Raw genomic sequence first — 26,098 nt, forward strand, 5'->3', positions numbered from 1 at the left:
CAGGTGACACCGAAACGCGTCGAGCACAAGCATCGAAGGCAGCCCCAGCAGTGCTCCGGGCCGTCGACACCACACGGACTTTATCCAGTCAAGGACTAACGATTCGTCCATCCACCCCTTGTCCTGGCAGCGGACGACGACATTTTTCGGGAACTTCTCCCCCTTCGGCAGCGTCTTTCGTTTGAACACCACGTAGGGTGGCAGCTTGCGACCGTCAGCCGTGCAGGATAACATTACAGTCACCCGCGTCTTTTCGTTTCCAGTCGACCGCACGATAACTTGCCTGGAGCCTTTTTGATGCGCCGTCAGCGCCGAGGGCATATCCAGGTAGACCGGCGTCTGATCCGCGTTGCCGATCTGGCCCAGCTGAAAGGGGACTGCCTTTCGCAACGCAATTATGTACCTTTGAAAAGCCACAAGGTGCTCTTCGTAGCTCTCTGGTAGCTTCTGGGAGATACGCCGACGTAGGGAGAACCCAGCGCGGCGCATGAAGCGAGACACCCAATGCTTGCTCGCTTTGAAATCCTCCGGCTGAATGCCTTTGTCTCGAGCGATCTCCCTTGCCTTCGCTTGTAGCAGCTCGATGTTGACAGCGAGATGTGCAGCTCGCTGCTCCCGCACAAAGTCTGTGAGTTCTCGTTCCACGTCAGGAAATGCTCCATTTTTTGGTCCGCGGAAACTTTTTCGCTGGCCGCTGCATGCAAAGAGGGCTTCCTTCTGCTTCCGCCAACCGCGAATACTCCGCTCGTTGACTCCGAACTGCCGCTCCGCGGCACAGTTGCCGATGGTTTCGGCAGCAGCGATAACTTTTCTTTTAAAAGCAGCAGAGTACTGCCTGCGCGGTCCTGACATAGTGTAAAATCACAGGAGCAAAATCGAGGCCGTCGTTTTCGGCACCAAGTTGAAGCAAAGGCCACTGACCGACTGACCAACCACTGTTGCACGCGGGGGTCCGTAAGACTAACGCCGCTAACACTACCTAGCGCAGAAGCGCGCAGACACCTGATGATGATGATAGCACCGCGCTATGCCGAAACCGAAACTGAATTTGGGCCGAAAATTCTTGGGACCCGCATATAGTACGGGGCCGAAATTTCGCACCCTAAAATCTAGAAAAAAACCCCGGGCTATACGCGGGTTTTTACGGTATTCCTCCGGGGTCGAGCAATGCTTCAATATAGCTTGCTGAATCATATGAATACAGACGTAATGTTTATTAGACTGCTTTAAAAGCGGAGCCAACACTGGAACTACAGACGTTAATCTGATATGATGCATGTGTCGTAGGAGTACACATCGTAGGAGTATCATGTAGTGTTTATTGCTTTCTTGTAAAATTAGATAGCAAGCACCACAACCACAATTGACCTTGCACCGATATTACGCCTGCGTAGGCTGTTTTTCCAAACCAGTTTATAGACCTGGCATGGCTCAGTGGTAGAATACCTGATTCCTACGCAGAATGCTTGGGTTCGATTCCTGCAGGGATCCTAATTTTCATTCATTCCATTCGTTGAGTCAACGCTGCCATTGTCGGTTTTCCTTAACGTTCTAGCATTTAAGTTACCAATGTCCGTTCTCGCCGTTCCTGGGTAGATATAAACTGTCAATCACCTGTGGCGCATACCCGTACGCTGTGGCCCGTGGTAAACGGGTATGTGCCACACGTGTCTAGTGGAAGGGGTTTGACGACGTACGCGACAGGATTTTAACGTTATTCATGTCATGACCCGGCAATCATATTCGTCAAATCCTCTTACCCTCCCATGCAAATTTTGGTCTTCACCAAGTTAAGGAGGCGATCATGAGAGCACCCAGACGTAGGCGGCTAGATAGATAGATAGATAGATAGATAGATACGTAGATAGAAACGCTCAAAGTGCCAGAGGCTCGCTAAGAAATGCTTCGCATTTAAAAAAGCGAGTGGTTGAGCTCTGTTCACAATATACCAATGAAGATACTCAGTCAATTTTTGTTAATTATCTTGAAAGTTAAATGGCCCTAATTTTAAAGGGGTGAAAAGAAAATGAAGCTGCCCGGTTGTATTCCTTGGGTTAACTTTGTGTTTGGTTGCGCTGCAGAAGAGGATCACAGAAGCCAAGTAGAAAGAAGCGAGTGGTTGAGCTCTGTTCACAATATACCAATGAAGATACTCAGTCAATTTTTGTTAATTATCTTGAAAGTTAAATGGCCCTAATTTTAAAGGGGTGAAAAGAAAATGAAGCTGCCCGGTTGTATTCCTTGGGTTAACTTTGTGTTTGGTTGCGCTGCAGAAGAGGATCACAGAAGCCAAGTAGAAAGAAGCGAGTGGTTGAGCTCTGTTCACAATATACCAATGAAGATACTCAGTCAATTTTTGTTAATTATCTTGAAAGTTCAATGGCCCTTATTTGAAAGGGGTCGTAAAAAAGAAAATGAAGCTGCCCGGTTGTATTCCTTGGGTTAACTTTGTGTTTGGTTGCGCTGCAGAAGAGGATCTCAGGAGCCAAGTAGAAAGAAGCCAGTGGTGGAGCTCTGCTCACAATGTACCAATGAAGATACTCAGTCAATTTTTGTTAATTATCTTGAAAGTTCAATGGCCCTTATTTGAAAGGGGTCGTAAAAAAGAAAATGAAGCTGCCCGGTTGTATTCCTTGGGTTAACTTTGTGTTTGGTTGCGCTGCAGAAGAGGATCTCAGGAGCCAAGTAGAAAGAAGCCAGTGGTGGAGCTCTGCTCACAATGTACCAATGAACGCAATCAGTCAAGTTTCGTTAATTATCTTGAAAGTTAAATGGCTCTTATTTTAAAGGGGTCGTGAAAAGAAAATGGAGCTGCCCGGTTGTATTCCTTGGGTTAACTTTGTGTTTGGTTGCGCTGCAGAAGAGGATCACAGAAGCCAAGTAGAAAGAAGCGAGTGGTTGAGCTCTGTTCACAATATACCAGTGAAGATACTCAGTCAATTTTTGTTAATTATCTTGAAAGTTCAATGGCCCTTATTTTAATGGGGTCGTGAAAAGAAAATGAAGCTGCCCGGTTGTATTCCTTGGGTTAACTTTGTGTTTGGTTGCGCTGCAGAAGAGGATCACAGAAGCCAAGTAGAAAGAAGCGAGTGGTTGAGCTCTGTTCACAATATACCAATGAAGATACTCAGTCAATTTTTGTTAATTATCTTGAAAGTTCAATGGCCCTTATTTTAAAGGGGTCGTGAAAAGAAAATGAAGCTGCCCGGTTGTATTCCTTGGGTTAACTTTGTGTTTGGTTGCGCTGCAGAAGAGGATCACAGAAGCCAAGTAGAAAGAAGCGAGTGGTTGAGCTCTGTTCACAATATACCAGTGAAGATACTCAGTCAATTTTTGTTAATTATCTTGAAAGTTCAATGGCCCTTATTTTAAAGGGGTCGTGAAAAGAAAATGAAGCTGCCCGGTTGTATTCCTTGGGTTAACTTTGTGTTTGGTTGCGCTGCAGAAGAGGATCACAGAAGCCAAGTAGAAAGAAGCGAGTGGTTGAGCTCTGTTCACAATATACCAATGAAGATACTCAGTCAATTTTTGTTAATTATCTTGAAAGTTAAATGGCCCTTATTTTAAAGGGGTCGTGAAAAGAAAATGAAGCTGCCCGGTTGTATTCCTTGGGTTAACTTTGTGTTGGGTTGCGCTGCAGAAGAGGATCACAGAAGCCAAGTAGAAAGAAGCGAGTGGTTGAGCTCTGTTCACAATATACCAGTGAAGATACTCAGTCAATTTTTGTTAATTATCTTGAAAGTTCAATGGCCCTTATTTTAAAGGGGTCGTGAAAAGAAAATGAAGCTGCCCGGTTGTATTCCTTGGGTTAACTTTGTGTTTGGTTGCGCTGCAGAAGAGGATCACAGAAGCCAAGTAGAAAGAAGCGAGTGGTTGAGCTCTGTTCACAATATACCAATGAAGATACTCAGTCAATTTTTGTTAATTATCTTGAAAGTTCAATGGCCCTTATTTTAAAGGGGTCGTGAAAAGAAAATGAAGCTGCCCGGTTGTATTCCTTGGGTTAACTTTGTGTTTGGTTGCGCTGCAGAAGAGGATCACAGAAGCCAAGTAGAAAGAAGCGAGTGGTTGAGCTCTGTTCACAATATACCAGTGAAGATACTCAGTCAATTTTTGTTAATTATCTTGAAAGTTCAATGGCCCTTATTTTAAAGGGGTCGTGAAAAGAAAATGAAGCTGCCCGGTTGTATTCCTTGGGTTAACTTTGTGTTTGGTTGCGCTGCAGAAGAGGATCACGGAAGCCAAGTAGAAAGAAGCGAGTGGTTGAGCTCTGTTCACAATATACCAATGAAGATACTCAGTCAATTTTTGTTAATTATCTTGAAAGTTAAATGGCCCTTATTTTAAAGGGGTCGTGAAAAGAAAATGAAGCTGCCCGGTTGTATTCCTTGGGTTAACTTTGTGTTTGGTTGCGCTGCAGAAGAGGATCACAGAAGCCAAGTAGAAAGAAGCGAGTGGTTGAGCTCTGTTCACAATATACCAATGAAGATACTCAGTCAGTTTTTGTTAATTATCTTGAAAGTTAAATGGCCCTTATTTTAAAGGGGTCGTGAAAAGAAAATGAAGCTGCGCGGTTGTATTCCTTGGGTTAACTTTGTGTTTGGTTGCGCTGCAGAAGAGGATCACAGAAGCCAAGTAGAAAGAAGCGAGTGGTGGAGCTCTGCTCACAATGTACCAATGAACGCAATCAGTCAAGTTTTGTTAATTATCTTGAAAGTTAAATGGCTGTTATTTTAAAGGGGTCGTGAAAAGAAAATGAAGCTGCGCGGTTGTATTCCTTGGGTTAACTTTGTGTTTGGTTGCGCTGCAGAAGAGGATCACAGAAGCCAAGTAGAAAGAAGCGAGTGGTGGAGCTCTGCTCACAATGTACCAATGAACGCAATCAGTCAAGTTTTGTTAATTATCTTGAAAGTTAAATGGCTCTTATTTTAAAGGGGTCGTGAAAAGAAAATGAAGCTGCGCGGTTGTATTCCTTGGGTTAACTTTGTGTTTGGTTGCGCTGCAGAAGAGGATCACAGAAGCCAAGTAGAAAGAAGCGAGTGGTGGAGCTCTGCTCACAATGTACCAATGAACGCAATCAGTCAAGTTTTGTTAATTATCTTGAAAGTTAAATGGCTCTTATTTTAAAGGGGTCGTGAAAAGAAAATGAAGCTGCGCGGTTGTATTCCTTGGGTTAACTTTGTGTTTGGTTGCGCTGCAGAAGAGGATCACAGAAGCCAAGTAGAAAGAAGCGAGTGGTGGAGCTCTGCTCACAATGTACCAATGAACGCAATCAGTCAAGTTTTGTTAATTATCTTGAAAGTTAAATGGCTCTTATTTTAAAGGGGTCGTGAAAAGAAAATGAAGCTGCCCGGTTGTATTCCTTGGGTTAACTTTGTGTTTGGTTGCGCTGCAGAAGAGGATCACAGAAGCCAAGTAGAAAGAAGCAAGTGGTTGAGCTGTGCTCACAATCTACCAATGAATGCAATCAGTCAATTTTTGTTAGTTATCTTGACAGTTAAATAGCCATTATCTTAAAGGGGTCGTGAAAAGAAAATGAAGCTGCCCGGTTGTATTCCTTGGGTTATCTTTGTGTTTGGTTACGCTGCAGTAGAGGATCACAGAAGCCAAGTAGAAAGAAGCAAGTGGTTGAGCTGTGCTCACAATCTACCAATGAATGCAATCAGTCAATTTTTGTTAGTTATCTTGACAGTTAAATAGCCATTATTTTAAAGGGGTCGTGAAAAGAAAATGAAGCTGCCCGGTTGTATTCCTTGGGTTAACTTTGTGTTTGGTTACGCTGCAGTTGAGGATGACAGAAGCCAAGTAGAAAGAAGCAAGTGGTTGAGCTGTGCTCACAATCTACCAATGAATGCAATCAGTCAATTTTTGTTAGTTATCTTGACAGTTAAATAGCCATTATTTTAAAGGGGTCGTGAAAAGAAAATGAAGCTGCCCGGTTGTATTCCTTGGGTTAACTTTGTGTTTGGTTACGCTGCAGTTGAGGATGACAGAAGCCAAGTAGAAAGAAGCAAGTGGTTGAGCTGTGCTCACAATCTACCAATGAACGCAATCAGTCAATTTTTGTTAGTTATCTTGACAGTTAAATGGCCATTATTTTAAAGGGGTCGTGAAAAGAAAATGGAGCTGCCCGGTTGTATTCCTTGGGTTAACTTTGTGTTTGGTTGTGCTGCAGAAGAGGATCACAGAAGCCAAATAGAACGAAGCGAGTGGTTTAGCTCTGTTCACAATCTACCAATGAACGCAATCAGTCAATTTTTGTTAATTATCTTGAAAGTTAAATGGCTCTTATTTTAAAGGGGTCGTGAAAAGAAAATGAAGCTGCCCGGTTGTATTCCTTGGGTTAACTTTGTGTTTGGTTACGCTGCGGTAGAGGATCACAGAAGCCAAGTAGAAAGAAGCAAGTGGTTGAGCTGTGCTCACAATCTACCAATGAACGCAATCAGTCAATTTTTGTTAGTTATCTTTACAGTTAAATAGCCATTATCTTAAAGGGGTCGTGAAAAGAAAATGAAGCTGCCCGGTTGTATTCCTTGGGTTATCTTTGTGTTTGGTTACGCTGCAGTAGAGGATCACAGAAGCCAAGTAGAAAGAAGCAAGTGGTTGAGCTGTGCTCACAATCTACCAATGAATGCAATCAGTCAATTTTTGTTAGTTATCTTGACAGTTAAATAGCCATTATTTTAAAGGGGTCGTGAAAAGAAAATGAAGCTGCCCGGTTGTATTCCTTGGGTTAACTTTGTGTTTGGTTACGCTGCAGTTGAGGATGACAGAAGCCAAGTAGAAAGAAGCAAGTGGTTGAGCTGTGCTCACAATCTACCAATGAACGCAATCAGTCAATTTTTGTTAGTTATCTTGACAGTTAAATGGCCATTATTTTAAAGGGGTCGTGAAAAGAAAATGGAGCTGCCCGGTTGTATTCCTTGGGTTAACTTTGTGTTTGGTTGTGCTGCAGAAGAGGATCACAGAAGCCAAATAGAACGAAGCGAGTGGTTGAGCTCTGCTCACAATGTACCAATGAGGACAGTCAGTCAATTTTTGTTAATTTTCTTGACAGTTAAATGGCCCTTATTTTAAAGGGGTCGTGAAAAGATAATTAAGCTGCCCAGTTGTAATTTTTACTGCTTCAGTAAGCAATGGGTATGCCGATCCGTAAACATTTGGGCGCAATATTCACGCTATATTTAATAATGGCCATTTGAAATCGTAGCATCCTTGCACTCCTAAAACGGCAGTGCGGCACGGGCATTGTCACTAACTAGGTGACATCATCTTAAGACACTTGAAATTGTAAACATTTCGCTTAGCTTTGCTTGCTCTAAGATAATACATTGATATGAAAGCTTGGAAGTAATAAAATGATTCAGCAGTTTTTTAGCTCACATTCAAAACACTGACTGCGTTCTAACCACGGGGGAGGAATATGAGAAATGGCGCCCGCTCCAGCTTCTAGCAGTTTCCGACAGATGCCGTTCTCAGCTAGGCCACATCGGTTCAGGGCGATACACGTGGGCAAGTGCAGTGAATACTCCTTTTGTAATTTTGTACAGCAAACAAATCATCTTCGCATGTATTTGTGCGTCGAGTACGCCGTCTTTTGTGGTCTTTAGGGGTAGAAAACAATGAATACTTGAATGGGACTTGTGAATACTTCAACACAACTTGTACGCGGTCTTGCAGCGCAGTACAAAACACCTTTTGCTCATCACAGGCTCACAAAGCTATTCACGCTGCAAGAAAACATGCAAAAGCAACACAGGTGCTGCAACACAGCACAGAAGTACTCGCAACTGCACGCGACCTGTACAAACGATGGTCATCCCTAGAGTTGCAATAACTCTAGACCCGAATAATGCAGCGCCACCCCTCGAAGGAGACCTCTCATGTCTCCATGGTGGTTCGAACATACGACGCGGCAGCTTGGTAAGGTTGGATGCTTGGCATGGTTTGTGTGCGTGACATCGTTATGACAACGCAGTCAAAATGAACTAATACGGTGATCTGGGCGAGTTGGTATACTAACATCTTATGCAGTCAAAATGGCATCATGCTCTGAACCTCGGTCAACTATGGCCCAGCAGGCCTCGCGGTGTTGCCATGTTTTGTGAGCGATGGAGACTTTTCATTGGCTGACTAAGAAGACATGAGCTGTAGAGTTGAGGGGAACGCGTGCTGGGAAATCGAAATTGTGCTTTTAAAGCTGTTAAAACCTCGAGGATGAAACAAGTCAAGGTATATTATTGAATGGACAGCCAGGATTCCAAATACATCTTTGAAGCAGCGCTAAAAGACAGACTAAGAAGGAACAATCACACAAGACGAGCGCCGACTCGCAACTGAAAATTTTATTTGAAAAGATCATCCAAAAAACAAGGAGAACAATGAAAAACAAGGAAAAATGCAAAAGCACGGCTAATTATGCTAGTTGGTATTGGTTCATATTTAGACTGGATGGGGCGCACACACAGACAGGGACACAAGACAAGGCACTTGTGTTGTTCGCATGGTTTCCTTCTTGTGTCCCTGTCTGTGTGCACGCCCCATCCAGTCTAAACAAGGAAAAATGTGTGCAAAAGCAAAAGACAAAAAAATGCCAGGCCTGCGCGAAAAGCGCAGCACAGTCACAGCGAAAGCTGGAAAAGCGGTATTTCTAGAGCCTGTTATAAACTCTCTTGTGGCTAGTAATACAAGTACACTAGCAACGTACCCACTACGCCACAAATCATCATCTTTGTGAAGTTGGTAAGCACCCACCATGACTATATTCGTCATTCTGTGGAGAAGCGAGGTGCCATCTGTAAGGCATTATGTGCACTTTGTTGATTGGACGGTTGATGACGATGAAGAATTATGTCTGAGCCCTTTGCAATGGGTTGGAAGCTTTAAACGGCCCACTAGTTACCTAATTCGCAATGTGTGACGCCCGGTCGTTATTTAACTCTCCCACCACGCTTTATAACATACATCAACTTGAGAAAGAGAGAGAGAGGGAATTAACTTTATTGATGTATGACATACTGCCGCTAGTAAAAAAACACATACACAGAAGAGGGACGAACAGGACGACAAAAGGGCGGCACTTCCAACTGATTTATTTCAGGCATGAAACATGGGGATATACAGTGAAACCTCGGTGATACGATCAGAGTTCATACGAATTTCGATGTGATACGAATTTTTCGTTGGTCCTGGCCAAGGCCCATTGGCTTGCAGCGTAATGGAGTACAGTTGTTGCGAACCGATTTTCACGCAGCGACGTTTGATACGAACGTATGCTACCGCCCAGGTACGAAGAGGTGCTGTCCGCGCTGTCGCGGAAGACGCGCCAAGCACGTGCGAGCACGGGAACGCAAGCGTGGGCATGCGCGCCGCACCGCCAAATCGTCAGAATCACGTAGTTAGAAAAACACTTTTCTAGAGGTGGACAAGGACCGAAAGAAGTCGAGGACGGTCTTGGCGAAGAAGTCAGGCCTCACAACGTCAACGTACACGACCGTTGAGGTTGCACTTGTGCGGGCACGGTCGTAAATCTCCCAAAAAACATCCCCAACACCTATGCGATAACAAAACCACAACAGAGGGCCATGGTTCTGTAATTTTGTGGGATTGATCCATCGCGTCAAAACACCTTTTTTTTTTGTTACTTTGCTGCAGTACTGCGGTGTCATGCAAAAAAAGCAAACTAAAATTTGGAAGGGGCTACTGCTGTCGCGGGTCACAATGCACGTGGTTCATTAATTAAATACGCGCGTACTGACCGTATATTTACGAGTGGTGGTATGATTGCCGACATCTGAAAACTTAACTGACAATCATTCAAGGTTCTTCCTGACGTTGCTGCGGTCCTGATAAAAAATAAATGAAAATGTACTCCAGCTTTCTTTTGTCGCATGGTAATTTTCCATGCTTTCAGGTCATACGAATTTCGGATGATACGAATATTTTTGGTGGTCCCATGAGATTCATATCACCGAGGTTTCACCGTATACATGTGACACACACATGCGCAGAATAGCCATCAACACTGCCTAGCCTACTCACCTTTCAAACAATCTATCCCTGAAGACTGCAGCTGTATGGACGTGTCACTTTTACATTCATCACCTAACTTACTGATATAAAACACTTCTATACTTGCTCTTACCCAGGATCGTCACCTCATGAAATCGTGGTTCACATTTGCAGACCTTGCAGTCCGCGGGAAGGTGTGCAAGTTCATTTTCTTTCCTTAGATTTCTGTCATGTTCCCTGGCTTGTACGTTCATGCAGCGGCCAGTCTGCCCAACATAAATACCTGCCACACGTCAGGGGGATCTGGTATACAACGCCTGTCTCGCATTTAGTGTAAGCCGAAGCATGTTTCACACTGCAGCCTGTGGATCCCTCAGCAGTGCGAGGGCAGAGCTGAGACAGCTTCACAGGGGAGAAAAAAACAAGAGGGACATCATACCTGCCTGCCACCTTTTTGAGGTTGTGGGTCACCTTATGAAGATAAGGAACCACTGCAGGTCTTACGGTGCTAGTAGCCGTGCTAGCTATCGCCGGTTGCTTGCTGCCTTTTATCTTCTGCATGAGGGTTTCCACCACTGACGTAAGCAACGAACCAGGGAAGCCTGCCATAGTAAGGCGCCTAACTTGTTTAGATTTCTTTAGCGCGGAATCCAGGCACTGCAGAGCCACACCCCGCTTAATCAGCTTAGAAGTTGCTGAATCGTACGGAACCCGCCCCTTATTCGTGCGTTTGAAAGGAGCATAACCAGTCGCTGAAGAAATTAGATGCTTCGCATCTCGCGTCGCAATGCTGCACGTGTGGCTGTTCTCCAGTGTTTTCAGGTATGAAAGTCTTGTCGTCACACAAATGCAAGGTCACTCGAGAGGTGATAGAAGCCCTCCATATCAAAAGAATGCTTGATGCATGTGTCAGTCAGGCATCATTGTCACTGACAGAAAAAGAGTTTTCTTTTCTGCTGAGCACGTGTTCTTTGAAGTAATGCTTATGTCAGTGACTAGATTACCCCCTTTTTGTTTTTTGCTTTTGCACACGTTTTTTCCTTATCTTTCATTGTTCTTGTTTTCTTGGATAATCTTTTCAAATAAATTTTTCAGTTTCGAGACAGCGCTCGTCCTGTGTGATTGTTCCTTCTTAGTCTCTGTCTTTTAGCGCTGCTTCAAGGATGCATTTCTACCAATTAGCCCAACTTTTTATCCTGTTCCAAATACACACGTAGTTGAAAATTTTCGGAAAATGGGTCACGACCCCTTTAATCCTTTAGCTGTTACTGACGTCCTGGTACGTTCCTCCATTATGCGTTCAAAAATCCGCGCCTAAGCGCAAAGCTGGTGTGATTTAGCATGAATCTACTAGGTTTGCCATCCGTCGAATCCTTCTAGAAGCATGTATTTTCACCCCTCGCTGTGTTGGTACCTGTATTGAAGAGTACGGAGCGACCGTGCCCACCCTTCTTTGCTTGGAGGCATGTTCGTTCCACTTGCGCTACTCTCTCGAGCTTAGAGACCGTGCGGAGCGTGTGCGATTATGGGTACAAGGGTTGTTCTGACAGCTGCCATAGATTTTCAGATTTATTTATTTATTTTTTTTGTATTCTGTTTTGCGTGTCTGCTGCGGCGCATGAAGTTCTGATCAGAGGCGTGCGCCTTTGCCTCTCTGATAGACCAAAATATGACTCCATCGCTGCTTTCGCTCATTCACCACAGCCACGCTTGCTGCTGTAAGGAGCGAACGAGGTTGTTGTATCCCCTTTCCATCCCTACCTTGACTTCACAACGTGCCATTTCCTTGATATTCCCGTAACCAAGCCAACATGGCTACCTGGCAGCGGAATGGTTTAACCAGTAGTCATGCTCCGATAGTATCTAATGTAACTCTTAACTTGAACCAGAACCATGGATTAATATTTTTTAGAAGACTATGAATATTCTAAAAAACTGCAAGTGCTCGATTGGGTATGCTGGGAACAGAGAAACATGAGTGTTACTCGACATTCTAAAAAAGTTTATTCACTGTGCATTATTCGAATGCATCAAAAACCTGGTACTCTGATGCACTGTTGAACAGTTTGGCCACTACGGTAGGCAGGGTCGCATGGACATCATCACCAGCTTCCTAGTCAGGCACAGAAGCAACGAGGGCAGCTTTTCGAAACTCTGCAGTTATGGTCAACATCGAAACTGCAGCCTGGGCTTCGTTGACCCACCTGGTGCAAACATGGCTCATGTGCTGCAGGCTATGTTTGCTCTCCGTCACCCACGTCACCTACAAGGGCTTTAATGCAGCTTTAAAGCTGCAGTTGACGGTGACATCTAAAGGTTATAGAATACCACCTGGAATTGCTGCAGGCATGCAATTAACATCCTTTACTTTCTTTAGCGTTGCATCGGTACAGTAAAAGCTCGTTAATTCGACACTCTTTAATATGGAAAATCATATAATTTGGACTGGTTCTTCGGTCCCGCAACATATACATTCTTTAATCGTGTCAAATTCTCGTTAATTCGGTAATGTTCGGCCGCAGCCCCGTTAATTCGGACGATCCCACCGAGCGCAAAGCGCTGTATATGTGTGGTGCAAAAGAGCGAAAACCACATTCGTGGCCATCCGAAGCGCCGCGGCGCAGTCTACATTGAGAACCGTACGGTAACGACAAGAAAGCCTGAACGCTTCATGCCTATTTGCGTTTACCTCCGCGTGTGACACCTCGTTGGCCGCGGGCGATAAAGGGACACTAAAGGCAAATATTAAGTCGATGTTGATTGTTGAAATAGTGGTCCAGAAACCTCGTAGTGCTACTTTTATGCCAAGGAAGTGCTTATTTTGAAATAAAATCACGTTTTAGTGGTCCGCATTGCGTTAGCGCACTTCAAATCACCTACCTGAAAGCGGTATTGACACGTCACTGTTGCCGTGCCCAACGTTGCCCGCCTTTAGTGCGCGGCGGCATGCACTGGCGGCGTGCATCATTCGGGCATCCGCCAACATCACATGCATGCGGTATTTTGTCGAACTTTCTGTCAGAGCGACTTTCACGAGCGTGCAAAACACACGTGACAGCACGCGACACCGAAACTACCACTGAGACGCGACCGCGTGAGCGAAGCAGGGGGCCGGGCGAAGCACAGTTCGGCGAAAACGGAACTTTTGAACCATGCGCGCCGTTCCCCATGGCTACACCAAAGAGGTTCTTTTTTCCATGAATCAAACAGAAACGAACAAGCAGCATTTTATTACATCTCTTCATGCACGGAAGGTTCTTTTTTTATTGCAGCTAGTTTGATTACTAATTATTAATTGTATTCACTCTCACACATCATCGGGGTTACTTCCAAAATGTCCCACTCGTGGCGCTCATCGTGTGACACATTTAGCTTAGTTTCTCGGTAAGTAGGGCACTACTTTTGATAATACTGCCATTTCAGACGTTTTCATTCATTGAACTTTCACTCTGACATAAATTGCTATTTGCCTTTAGTGTCCCTTTAAAAAAGGTGTGGTCACCATCCACAATCGCTTTCTTGGCGACCACGGCTTCAGTGGCTGCGGCAAATTTATTTCGTTTACCGGTGAAAAAAAACGTATCATCACGTGCACATGGTGGCGGTGGTCATGGTGGAACATAATAAGGTGGGGGTTTCTGGGTTATTTAAGGGGGGAGGTGGCGATCGAAAAAAACTTTTTTGTTTGTTGACCTAGAGTAATGAAATTTGGCAGGCATACTGAAGAGTGCCTCGAATAGCTATATATAAAGTTTCATTGCGATATGTCGAGTAGTTTTCAAATTACACTATGTTACATGATCTGATGACATAGTCTGCTGGTGAAAAGCCTAGCATTGTAACAAAACATGCCAGGAAGGTCCAAGTGGTTTTGATCTTTACTCAAAAGAGCTCTACACAGGATGACATTATTAAAAATTGTCTATTGCTTTTAGTTTTTTTACAAATAACATCCACATCAGCTTCATGTATTGCATCAGAACTTCTCACGCACTAATTATCACTTACAAAAAAAAACTAGGCCCTAAGCAAGGTAAAGAATAATGTCATCCTGTCAACAAGACTTCAAGGATTGAAAAAGAAAAAACGGAATCAAAATCTGTGTTGTAGTTGCCAAGATATCTGCTCCACAAGCTGAGCAAGATGCCAAAAAAACAGTATTAAGAAAACGGCGTTTAAAGTTTGGCCTTCTCTAAAACACCTAAAGATAGTGATCCTTGGTTTTTTTTTTATGGTGTTTCACTTCTTGGACATGTGGCCTTTCTGCAGTGTGCCTTTGTTCTTTTTTCATAACCTCCTTCTTTTTTTTGATCTAAAAAAAACCAGTATGGATTTCAAACCAAGTTCTCTGTATGAAGGAGTGGTGTGACAGAAAAGACAGAGAAGGAGATATTGCTATCTAATAAGACCATATACTGAAATAATTACACATATTTCTTGTATTTATGCTGTAATTAGCATAATTAAGTCTTGCTTATTGATTACAATTAATCATAGAATAATTTTTATAAAGAGAAAGGTTTGTTGTGAGAGAAAATGGCTCACACCGTGATAGCCGATGCCTTCGTTCCAAATAGCAAACAGTTATGGCCAAGACATTAGTGGCACAGGGATTTTTGAGCAGTTTATTCAATGACGCGAGTCGGGCAGATAAAAATTCGTCCCCCTGCTTCCTACACGGTCTTTTGCCGCTCTCGCGTATGAAACGTATTATCATTCGGCCGACCGCGGCAACGCTAGTCTACGAGGCTTTCATTGTTTCAGAACATCCATAAACGCCTGCGGCGATATCAAGCACGGCTCCAAGCACGTCTAAATTACATCACTAGTGCTTATTGATAGCACTCTGACCGCGAAGTGCTCGGCCGCGGGGTCCGTGGAGCCGGCACGTGATGTGCTTGGTGACGGCGTTCGGTGACGATGCGCGAATGCAAAGCTACGATGACGAAAAATCTGCGCGCAGTATACTTTGTATCGCATTTTCGGGTGCCGACGCGCGAAATTGCTACCGCTGCTCCGAGCAGTCCGTGGCCGTGGGGTCTGACGATCGAGCTTGGCTGTTGAGTTCACTGCCGATGCGTAAAATGCCCATCCGCGGTTCCGAAGTGCCGGCGAGCGATGTGCTTCTTCGCTTGCGAAGAAGCACATAGCCGCGAGCACGCTAGCGCGTTGTTGTTGCCCGCAAAGTTCGAGGTTCGTCTCGCCAAACGGCGCCGTGAGCGGAGTTAGGCCTAGTGACGACTCCGAGCAGTAGGTGCGCAGGCCGTGGTGCCCGTTGCTTCAAAGTGCGTAATGCGTGGTCGTGAGTACAAAGAGTCGTCCCGCGATCGCCTTCGTCACGATGTCAGAAGTGCTGATAAACAGAACATCTAACCGCGAATCCGACGCTGAAGTCAACGCTAGAGTCGGTCCGAGACGCGCGTTTGCGAGGAGCGCGGCGCACCATCGTAATCAGATCGAACTTCCTCTTGCAGCTCCAAACTAAAGCGTAATTATATCTTAAGTGATCGTCGAGCCGTGAACACAGAACTATTGCGAACGTGTCACGAAGTAGCGCGATTCTCGACAGCCATGAACTCGCGACACGCAGACGACGATCTCCCGGAGCGAGCATCGGACCAATGGCGAGGCGAGCTGGGGCAACATGGCGGACGCGGCCAATCGGAGGCCTCGGAACGACTCTCAAGTGTTTGCTTTTTGTGCGCTTCTTTCTGAATGGAGGAGCCCGCTGAAGCGGGGAATTTGAACACGGAGAAATGCCCTTTCCGACAAGCCCAAAAAGTTGGTTCGCGGTCGCGTCATCGCGGAGCTACAGTTTTTTGAAAATCGCTGTTTTTTTGCCATTTCCACAATAATTTTCGCCACCTCGGAGGGCAAAACAAATTTTTCGAAGCACTTCTGGGTGGTTTTCAGTTTAGATATTTTGGAATCAGATAGAAAAAGGGTTCCAGAAACTGAAAATTTGATTTTCAGAAAATCGATTTTTTTGCCATTTTTCGCAATACGAAAGCCGCGTCCCCCTTAAGACATCGGGGTTTTGCGCCATGGTGATGAGGATGTTGTAGCCTTCAGAGAGTGGCCTGGTTTCCTCCTTTCAGGCTCTGTTTGAGCGGCTATCAAGAATGCACATGCTGTGGTGGCCTATGAGCTATCCCGCATACAGGGTTGTGCCGGATCACCACACCCCAACATAAGTGTCACTCATGACCAGTCACATGCGAGGTCTGTAACATTTAAAAACTTCAAAAGTAGCCGCGACACCTCCTTCCTGAATATCCACTGACCACGCAGAAACACGATATCATTCACACTGTCGTGTGGCAAGCCTAAATGTGGGAGTGCTTCAAGGAAACATTGACGAGCTTTCTCAAGTTCACTGTACTTAAGCAAATAATGTTAGGTGTCACCACAGATCTTGCAAGCTGGGCACAGTGGCGTCGCGGAAAGTCTGATCTTGTGGAGTCATGCTGGTGTATGCGCTGACCCCGTGCGAATGCGATGTAACAGAGAGCCCTCTGCCCTCATTGCGAAAGAAGTAGCAGGATGATGAAAATTATGTCTTGCGCTGCAAGTACAGCATTTACGCATTCATAAAGGAAATGAAAGTGTGTTGATGTAATCAACATTTGTTTATTGTTTTCTTGATGCTTTCGATAATCAGACATTTTTTCTGGTCCTGTGAAATCTCAATTAACGAGCTTTTAATGTAATATGTCCATGATGAGCAGACCACACGGAGGAAGCCATCCAGTCGTTTGGCTCTGTCAAGCCAAACGGCTGTCATTTCTTTGCCCATTTCTCAGGTGCCTGTATGGTAGGATGTTGTTGGGCAGTGTCTTCCACTTGCAGCAGTGACAGTTGCATCCATGTGGCAAGCAAGCACGACTGTAAAATGCATATTTTAATTTTTCAAATGCTGTTGTTTGCAGAAGCACCGACCTGTCACCTTTTAGTGTAAGTTTTTTCTATTGGAGCATCATGCAACAGTGGAATTTCATCCAGGTTGATAATGTGATTTTCGGCGTGCTCATTTTTGTCCACATCCTTCTCCAAATTTTCTGCCCGGCAGCGTTTGGCCAAGTGCTGCGTGCACGTAGTGCTGGCCAAGCTGTTGTGCCTCATAAATCTGAAGCACCGCCAGGAAGGTCCATGCCTTGAGCCCTAATGCATAATTTCACGTGCCACTGCACTGTATACAATTCCCTGCATTCAGCACGTTGCACCAATAACCAAGCTCAGGCTTTTATTCCTTGGTTGGCTTTCTTCACACTTCTCTAGCCGCCAATCACGCACCATTTTTTTGCTGATACCAAAGCATCATTGAGTGGCACAGTTCCCGTTTCCAAGTTCATACTCGAGCACCGTCAACTTGAACTTAGCTGTGCAGCTCTTCTGCGGTTACCAAGGCAAATATGGTGGCTGAGCAGCAACACTGTAGTAGAGAATGGCTCAACTCAACTTGGCATGCCTTCTTTGGTGTCGGCCCTTTCGTACAATACAGGCACGAAAAACACCATGGACTACAAGTGGAAAGTTTAATTGCTGAACACTTTATAATGTGCAGAACATAGCAACCGTCGCATGTTTACACACACGTATATAGATGTGCATTACAATTGAACACATAGTGTAGGGTTGCGCGAAAGAACAAGGACGAAGGGAAGTGGACAGGAGTTGGCGCACCTGTGCACCAACTAGCCCAGATGAGAGCTTTAGTGCATTACAATTGGGCTGAATAGCGGAATCGGCATCAAGTTATTTTTCTCCTGCGTTTGTTATAGGTCTGCCAACGTTAACCTTTCAACATTTGCAAATTTACACCCGAGTCGCATGCCTCGATTCTCGAGAACATGTGTGGCTACCTGTTCGTTATGTTTTGCATGCGTGCAACCTTTGAAAAATGTTGTTTTGGTTATAGCGCGGTACCTCTTATAGTGCAGATATCTGGGATTCCAGTGACCTACATGCTTACATTATAAGTGCTGTATGCTAGATATATAGCAATCGTGTTTGCTTGATTGCATTCACAATCTCATTTAGTCCACTGACCTGCCATCTGTCGCTGCAGTCACTTTAGAAATGAAGAAGAAAAAGAAAGACCTCTAACTGCTTGAGCGACATAAATTGGGTATCAAGTGTTGCCTATAGGTGGTGGAAGAAGAGGCAAAAAACACCATACAGAATCTCCTTTGCGGGTTATCCAAGTGATGCGCAAGTGTAGAGTTTCAGTATAGGTTGTGGCCTTTCTCAGAACGCTGTTTTAGGGCGATGTAGCCACGGCATCTTTTTTTTTCTCTCAGCGTTCGTTGGCATTTGGAATGGCACCATAAAAGATACTACAACGACCGAAACGCAAGTTTGGCATTAAATTTTCGCAGATTCCAAATTTTCCTGACATGTGCAATCCTCCATGTCAGCTCAACATGTCCTAGAGAGGGCTTTTATTCCCCTGCCACAAAATTGACTGATACCTTCATAGATGGCATTTTTATTGCTCTATTGGTGCAAGGCATTCATACAGCTCTGATATACTCGCACTCTGCAAGCTCAGGTTGAGACACTTCGAGGCAGGGGGGCCTGTGTTTAAAACGAAGCAGAAAACTTTTGTTTTATTCACTTAGGTTAATATTGGTAACTGCTACTATTTGACTTGCAAGTGGTGCACATGAACCACAGTGCTCACAGATGGAAACACGAAAATTCAGAGCTATGTAATGGACATATTTTCGTTCACACTGTCTACAGTTTGTGTCATATCGGCATAATTTCGACTCAAACACTTACGTCAGAGCTAACATTACATTTAGTGGTCAGATTTGCAGTGACATGATGCAGTTATCACGGCCGATTTCTCATAGCCATTGTTATACTGAAAAAGACATGTTTGAATCCGTGAGTACCGTACAAATGACAACTAGTCTCTGTGCCTGTGGGCATAGCTACAAAGTTGGTAACGATGGCCCAATGATGGCCATACAACACTTCTAGCAATGTGGCAAACCAGCCTACAAGGATGCCAATAATGGTCCATCTTTGCCAGCCAACATACAATATTGGTCGTGCTATCTTTGAGGTTGGCAACATTGGCCCATGGTTCCCGATGTAAATACGATATTGGCAGAACCAGGCCGTATGGATGGCAATATTGGGCCAGCTTATCCGTTGGTAAAACAACATTGTTAAGTAATGGCAGTAGATTGGATATATGTCAGTCAATCTGACTGGTTAAACAATATTGGACAGCCAATGCTACGCGCCGGACAATATTGTCCAGACTTACACGTTGTCGCTCCATGTCTTAAAACACTGGCAAGGCATATGCATGATTAATCGGCAAGAATGTTTTTTTTCCCCTTTTACCATCACTGAGGGAAGGTTAGCCCGAATCGAGCCACCACCTGAATGCACGCTGTTATGAAAATCGCTTTGTCCGGCATCCAGCGCACCTCAAAGAAGATTTCTGGTTACTTATCACCATAGGCGTGCGCAGGGTTCCCCATTAAGGGGGGGGGGGGCAAAGGTTCGTCGCAGCGTCCCCCAACCTACTAAGAGGTTCGTCCGAATTAACCGGGTTGCGGACAGGTATGGCCGAATTAACGAGAGTGTGATGCCGTTAAACAATAAACATGCTTGCATTGACCAGAGAACGCGTCCTAATTATCCGACTTTTCCGAATTAATAAGTGTGGAATTAACGAGCTTTTACTGTAATAAAGATGGCAAAAACAGTCCATCGTTGTCAGCCAACAAACAAAACTGCAAATTCCACATCTATAAGAAAGGGAACAATGGCGCACACAGGGTCTTGATTTTTAGGTTGGCATTTAGTGTGGCACAAAATATATGCAAAATAGTTTGGACAAAATTCGTTTTACAGATGTTGAGCAATGTAAAATAAGTACCAAGTTCTCAACTGAGTTTTGCGCGCTGTTGGAAATGCATCTATGAGAAAGGAAACACAAAACAAAATCTCACTTTGCAATGCTTGTTGAAAGTTAACGTTAATTGTGTGATACAGCCAGCGTGTACATCGCAACTGTATAAAAACAACCAAAAACCCTACTTTTACATTGATTGAAGCTGTACATAGTGATGACGAGTTAATGGAGTAGAATAGAAGTCATCTGCTTCGCAATGGGCCTCTGTGCGGTGCGCCTTCTGCGCACCGCACACGCACCGAAATTATTCTCACGGCTTTATTAGCGGCAAACAATCAAACATTTCATGTGACTTCAACCACGCTGTGTATTTCGTGTTTGCTACACGACTGGTTGAATTACAGGATTATAACTTCTTTGTGTGCGCGCTACAGCGACGTGCTGTCCAAGATTACGGTATCGCCCGCGGAATCTTTAAATGATCGATGAGTTATGTTTGCACTTTCAACGCTTCACAAGACCAGACGTGTTCACTTTGAATAAATGTTCTCGGTGATCGGAGGCCGGAGAAAGCAGCGCGGCGCCATGTTTTGCTTCGGAATTTCACGTCCTCTCCTCGCGGCAGTGGGCAGCGCGGTGGTCGCTGGTCATAAAACACTTGTCACTTGACGGCTGCTCCGCCCACGACGGTTCGCTTTCAATGCCTGTGAAAACGAGGGGGGGGGGAGGGAGATGGCGGGAGACGACGGCACTCGGAAGATGCGTACGCGTCTCGGCCCCTTCTGGCCGGCGGCTATTCTTCGTCAGTCAATGCGGTTACTTTCCCATCGTTCGGGCTCCCAGCATCGGCGGGCGCGCGCCCCTCAGTATTCAGTCGAGAGTCATCGGAAAAAACGGAGTCGGATACCGAGACAGGAGGCCACGATCCTACGGATACCGAGGTTCGACGGCGATGCCACAGTGAGAAGGCAGCTGCCGCTGTTCTTCATCGGACCTGACTGTTTTGACTTTGAAGAGCGATCCGCAGATGAGCGCCGATGTGTTCTGACAACTCGCAAACTTTCCGCCGGATTTTTGTGTTCGTATCGCGTTCAGTAAGTCGTTTTTCTCCTTCGTCGCATGTTACTTTCCGGGTCGTTCGTAAGTGAAATGTGTGCTGCGTTATTATTGTCTACATTACCGCGTAAGTTTTTTAAAATTTGCTAGTTTGTGAATACCGATGTGGGGGGGCTTTATTGTGCGCTTCGAAGTAGGTTGGTTAAGTTCTCGCCCTCAGCGATGTTGTCAGCATTTGCGTGTGCTATTTTGTTCTTTTCTCGCGTTGTAGTGCGTCAGCTTAACACCCTTTTTTCATTTGCCCTTCGCCGCTGGATTCGCGCAAAGAATGATGGATTTGTAACACACAAATTTTTATTAGTTGTGAAGTTGTCGCAGACTTTCAAGATCTTGCCGCAGTCATCTTTTAATTAATAAATAGGCGATGAACTTTCTGGTAGTTCAAGGTGGTTATGGATCTCGGCTGTATCGAATGTCTGTTCACGTGTACATGTTCATTTATTTCATTTTGTATCACGCTTCGCTTTTCACTGACTTCCTTTTTGAACCTTCGGTGAACTGACAAATCAAATAAGCGCTAACACCTAGGGAGGCTGTGTGGTGTTGTGAGTGGTCCCGTTTCCCCGATTTCTAATATAAGGACGTTATTGAAAGGTAATTAGTGTAGGTTCTGTGCAGCTGTTATCTGCCAGCAAGCGGTCAGCAGAACAAAGCGCGAAAATGCGAAATTATTTTCAAAACTTGCAGTATCTTTGCCATATGTATACATGCAGAATAAACTTGTGTGTACTCTCAGCTTTTGTACGCTGATTATCCCTGCTGCTTGCCTAAAAGCAAAAGCGTGGGCAACATGCATTATTTACGTGCACAAAAGCTACCCTCACGTTAAACTACACATTCAGTGGAAAATGTTTTCATTTCCAGCGTTAAACGCTGGAAATGAAAGAAACGATGGTGCAGCCAACGATAAAGGCTGGCAAAAATATTGGAGCTGCCAATATTTATACAATGTTGGCAATACGTACGACGAACAACGTTGGCTACAAGCCATCCTTGCCATTATTGGCGATATGTTGGACGGACAATGTTGGCTACAGCCAAGTCTGTGCCTGTGGGCATAGCTACAAAGTTGGGTAGGGCTGTTTGTGATGACACATTTCTGCAAGTCAACTCTAGTTTCATTAGGAAAATAGATGTTCAGTGCAATCCCATACGGGTGGTTCCTAGTGGCTACTACTTTTTACGCAATGTGTAGAAAAGACTAATTGTGGATCCTGCTGTCAGTACCAGGATCACATTTCTGGTGACAAAGTAGCTTCCTTTAAATCACATGGGTTCTTTTCAGATTGTTGGTGCTGTGTTGTTACGACTCCATCATTTGAATGCTCATCCACTTTTTCGTGCCCTCAGAACGACGTAAGGCCCCACCACTTGAAATTGAAGGCATGCCTGGCTATGAGAAGCTAAACATCCGTGAGCGAGAGGTAAGTCGCATTCTTTGACATTTAGAGGATCCATAAACTGAGCTCTGAAAGTTATATGTGAAATATTATATATGTGTTGTTGCTTAAAATATTATACTAAGATAATGTGTTATGTGAAGTTCATGTTTTTACAGTTTGTTGTCAGATTTTAACAAGGTAATAGATTTTTGACAAAGCGCTAGTGTAAGCACAGTGTTTACATATATATACTGCAGCATCATCTTGCACCAAGACTGAGCAGGTGAAGAAAGCTAGGCAGCCAGTAAAGGGGTATTCAGACGGGGGAGAAATGCTCGGGGGAGACGAGGGGATTGCGGGTCACGTGACCGTGACGTCACGATTAGCGAGTGGGCGTGACCCCCCCGCGCCTCCTCGGGGGAGACGGGGACCTTTTCCCCGAAAGGACAAGCGATCCCCCGGCGGTGGGGGATATAGCGAAATTTCGAGCTCTTACTTGGCCACTTTGTTGCACTTTCTCCTGCAAAGAGCGGCAACGGGTGTACAGTCTGCAGCTACATGGTCGTCTGCAGCTTGTCGTCAGCAGCTCGTCAAACGGGTGGTGCAAGCCACCAGAGTAGTCTAGTAACACTGGTCTCCCTCTCCGTTCGCCTCGTCCGCGTGAGTAGGGGGCATTTGTGGAGACTTCTCCTCGCGAGCTGACGTCACTAGGCTCCGCCTTTATCCCTCGAGCATTTCTCCCCCGTCTGAATACCCCTTAAAGGGGTATTGACACGAGGGAGAAATCGGCGGGGGACGCGGGGGGATCGCGAATCACGTGACCGCGACGTCACGGATTAGTGAGTGGGCGCGACCCCCCCCCCCCCCACGACTCCTCGGAGGATACGGGGACCTTTTCCCTGACAGAATAAAGGATCCCCCGGCGGTGGGGGATATAGGGGAATTTCGGGCTCTTGTTCATGACAACACTGTCGCACTTGCTCCTGCAGAGAGCGGCAGTGGGTGTCCAGTCTCCAGTTGCATGGTCGTCTGCAGCTCGTCTTCAGCAGCTGGTCAAACGGGTGGTACAAGCCACCAGAGTAGTCTAGTAACACTGATCTCCCCCTCCCTTCGCCTCGTCCGTGTGAGTGTTCTTCTCGCGAGCTGACGTCACTAGGCTCCGCCTTTATCCCCCGAGGATTTGTCCCCCGTCTGAACACCGCTTAAAGGCAAAACCCCATATACGCGAAAATGCACGCGACAGCGACGAGCGACGCGACGTAGATGGTCTTCGCGCAAGCGGTCGCTTGGATGGGCAAACCCCATTCACGCGACGGCTTCGTCGAGCGATCTCCACTGTTGCTGGCATGAGGGCGTTTACTCGTGCCAAAAGTGGCCCGTGGTCAGCGGTATGCAATGTAAAATACGATGTTTTGTTGCTTAATTGTACATAAAACGTTTATCATTGTCTTGCAGCACTTTTCTCGATCCCATCACTGCTGCTACATGCCGCCACGCCGCGTCACAGACGGCGCGGGACTTGTAGTTCCCGTCCCTGAGGTCCCGTAACACACGTTCGTGTTCAACAACGTCAACGTTGCGCTCGTTGCCGTTGGCCATTTTGATTGAACGTTGTTGTTGACGCGCGTCGATAAGAAAGTGGCGTCAATCAGGAATACGTCACTGATGCATCTTGTTCCGGTGTTTTGCTATTGGCTGCTTGAGCACAGCACTTCCGGGCGACGAGCGACGGATTCCAAATCTGAAAAACCGAGCGATCGCGCGAAATCGACCACGCGACACGTCGCGCGAACGGCTCGTTTCGTCGCTCATAGCATCGCTCGTCGCTGTCGCGTGCATTTTCGCGCATATGGGGTTTGGGCTTAAAGTGTGAGCCCAGAATGTTGTATTTTATTCTCACCATGTGTTTCAGCTGTGTGCAGGGCTCCGTATCGTACCAGAGATGTACCTTCACTTCAAGGGACTGCTAATCAACGAATACGAGAAGCTGGGCTCACTGCGCCTCGCCACTGCACGAGCAATCATCAAGATCGACGTCAACAAGACCAGGAAGCTTTACGACTTCCTTCTAGCTGAAGGCATTGTCAAAAAAGACATGTCTTAAGCTCCAGAAGGGCTCCAATTTGTTGTGCAGTGTCACCCTTGTTTAGGCTCTATTATGACCAATAAGAATTCAACCAGCTGCACTGAAAAAAAAAGGGGGGGGGGGGTGAGGGTAGACAGACAAGGAAATTGCTGACGCGACAAGTGCTGCAGAGACAGAACACAAAAGGAGCAGTGGCTGTTGATTCATTGCAAGCCACGGTGGTCGTGTTTCACTGGAAGTGGAATTTGCTAGAGGCCCGTGTACTGTGCGATGTCTCTGCACATTAAAGAACTCAAGGTGGTGGAAATTATCTGGAGCCCTCCACGATGACGTCTCTCAGTCACTTTGAGACATTAAACCTGCTGTCCATGATGCTGCTTTTGTGTTCTCTATTTCTTGTGGTGTTGGCGTCAAACTAAAGAACCATGTAGGCCTGTTGTACTAGCAACTGACTTTTGTTTCCGTGCGTGGAGATGCATGTACAGCAAACTCCCGTTGAGACGAATTCTTGCACATGCCCAACAAGATGGGAATGTTGTTCGGTTTACCATAGACTCAATGCAAAAAAAAGAGAGAGAGAGAAAAAAAGAAAAATAAACTCACTTAAAGCCTGTTTCACATAAAGCCCCTTGATGTTGGAAAGTAGCGACGCTCCTTTATCCACGCCGGCTCATCCTCGCCGCGCCGTCAACCTCCTCTTTTTTCACCCTCTCTTTCGCGGAGCCGGCGCATCCACAACGCTGAATGGCTGCGACGCGCGATAGCTCCCAGTCAGGTGACCCTGACGTCACGAGAAGCGAGCGCAAGCAAACTTCGCGCGCTTTCAGCTGCTCACGCCCGCCATGAACCCTCCAGGCGTCAACCCTCCAGGCGTGTGTGTACGGGTGTGTGCAGGTGTATGCGTGTTTTTATGTGCGCATATGTGCGCCTGCGTTTGTATGTGAGTGTGCGCACGTGTTAACGGGTGAGTGCATGTGCGTGCGTTTGTGTATTCGCGGTGTTTGTGCGTGTACGCACGTATGTGTATGCGTGCGCCTGCGCGTGCGTGTCTGTACTCTGTATCACTTGTGCATGCGCGTGCGTTTCTGTATCGCTGTGTATGTGCGTGTGTGTCTGTATCGCGTGTGTATGTATGTGCCTGCGTGTCAGTATCGCGTGCGTGTCTGCATCGCGTGTGTATGTATGTGCGTGTCTGCATTGCGTGTGTATGTATGTGCGTGCGTGTCTGTATCGCGTGTGTATGTATGTATGTGCGTGCGTGTCTGTATCGCGTGTGTATGTATGTATGAGCATGCGTGTCTGTATCGCGTGTGTATGTATGTATGAGCGTGCGTGTCTGTATCGCGTGTGTATGTATGTATGAGCGTGCGTGTCTGTATCGCGTGTGTATGTATGAGCGTGCGTGTCTATCGCGTGTGTATGTATGTATGAGCGTGCGTGTCTGTATCGCGTGTGTATGTATGTATGAGCGTGCGTGCCTGTATCGCGTGTGTATGTATGTGCGTGCGTGTCTGTATCACGTGTGTATGTATGTGCGTGCGTGTCTGTATCGCGTGTGTATTTATGTATGAGCGTGCGTGTCTGTATCGCGTGTGTATGTATGAGCGTGCGTGTCTGTATCACGTG

The 26,098-nt window shown here is 45.8% G+C and overlaps 1 protein-coding gene across 2 annotated transcripts in view; it reads left to right on the plus strand.

Annotated features, from left to right (window-relative positions):
* LOC119389323 (transcriptional adapter 2-alpha) overlaps positions 1-24,849 on the plus strand; it is a 193,802-nt gene extending 168,953 nt beyond the window's left edge. For both annotated transcript variants that reach the window (XM_037656528.2, XM_037656531.2), the window contains 2 exons: positions 22,355-22,428; positions 24,299-24,849. In XM_037656528.2, coding sequence (XP_037512456.1) covers positions 22,355-22,428; positions 24,299-24,490 — 266 coding nt within the window. In that variant the 3' untranslated portion in view covers positions 24,491-24,849. The remainder of the gene's footprint in view (positions 1-22,354; positions 22,429-24,298) is intronic.
* The last annotated feature ends 1,249 nt before the right edge of the window (positions 24,850-26,098 follow it).

This window comes from Rhipicephalus sanguineus, chromosome 4, assembly GCF_013339695.2.
Source record: "Rhipicephalus sanguineus isolate Rsan-2018 chromosome 4, BIME_Rsan_1.4, whole genome shotgun sequence".
Taxonomy (NCBI): Eukaryota; Metazoa; Arthropoda; class Arachnida; order Ixodida; family Ixodidae; genus Rhipicephalus; species Rhipicephalus sanguineus.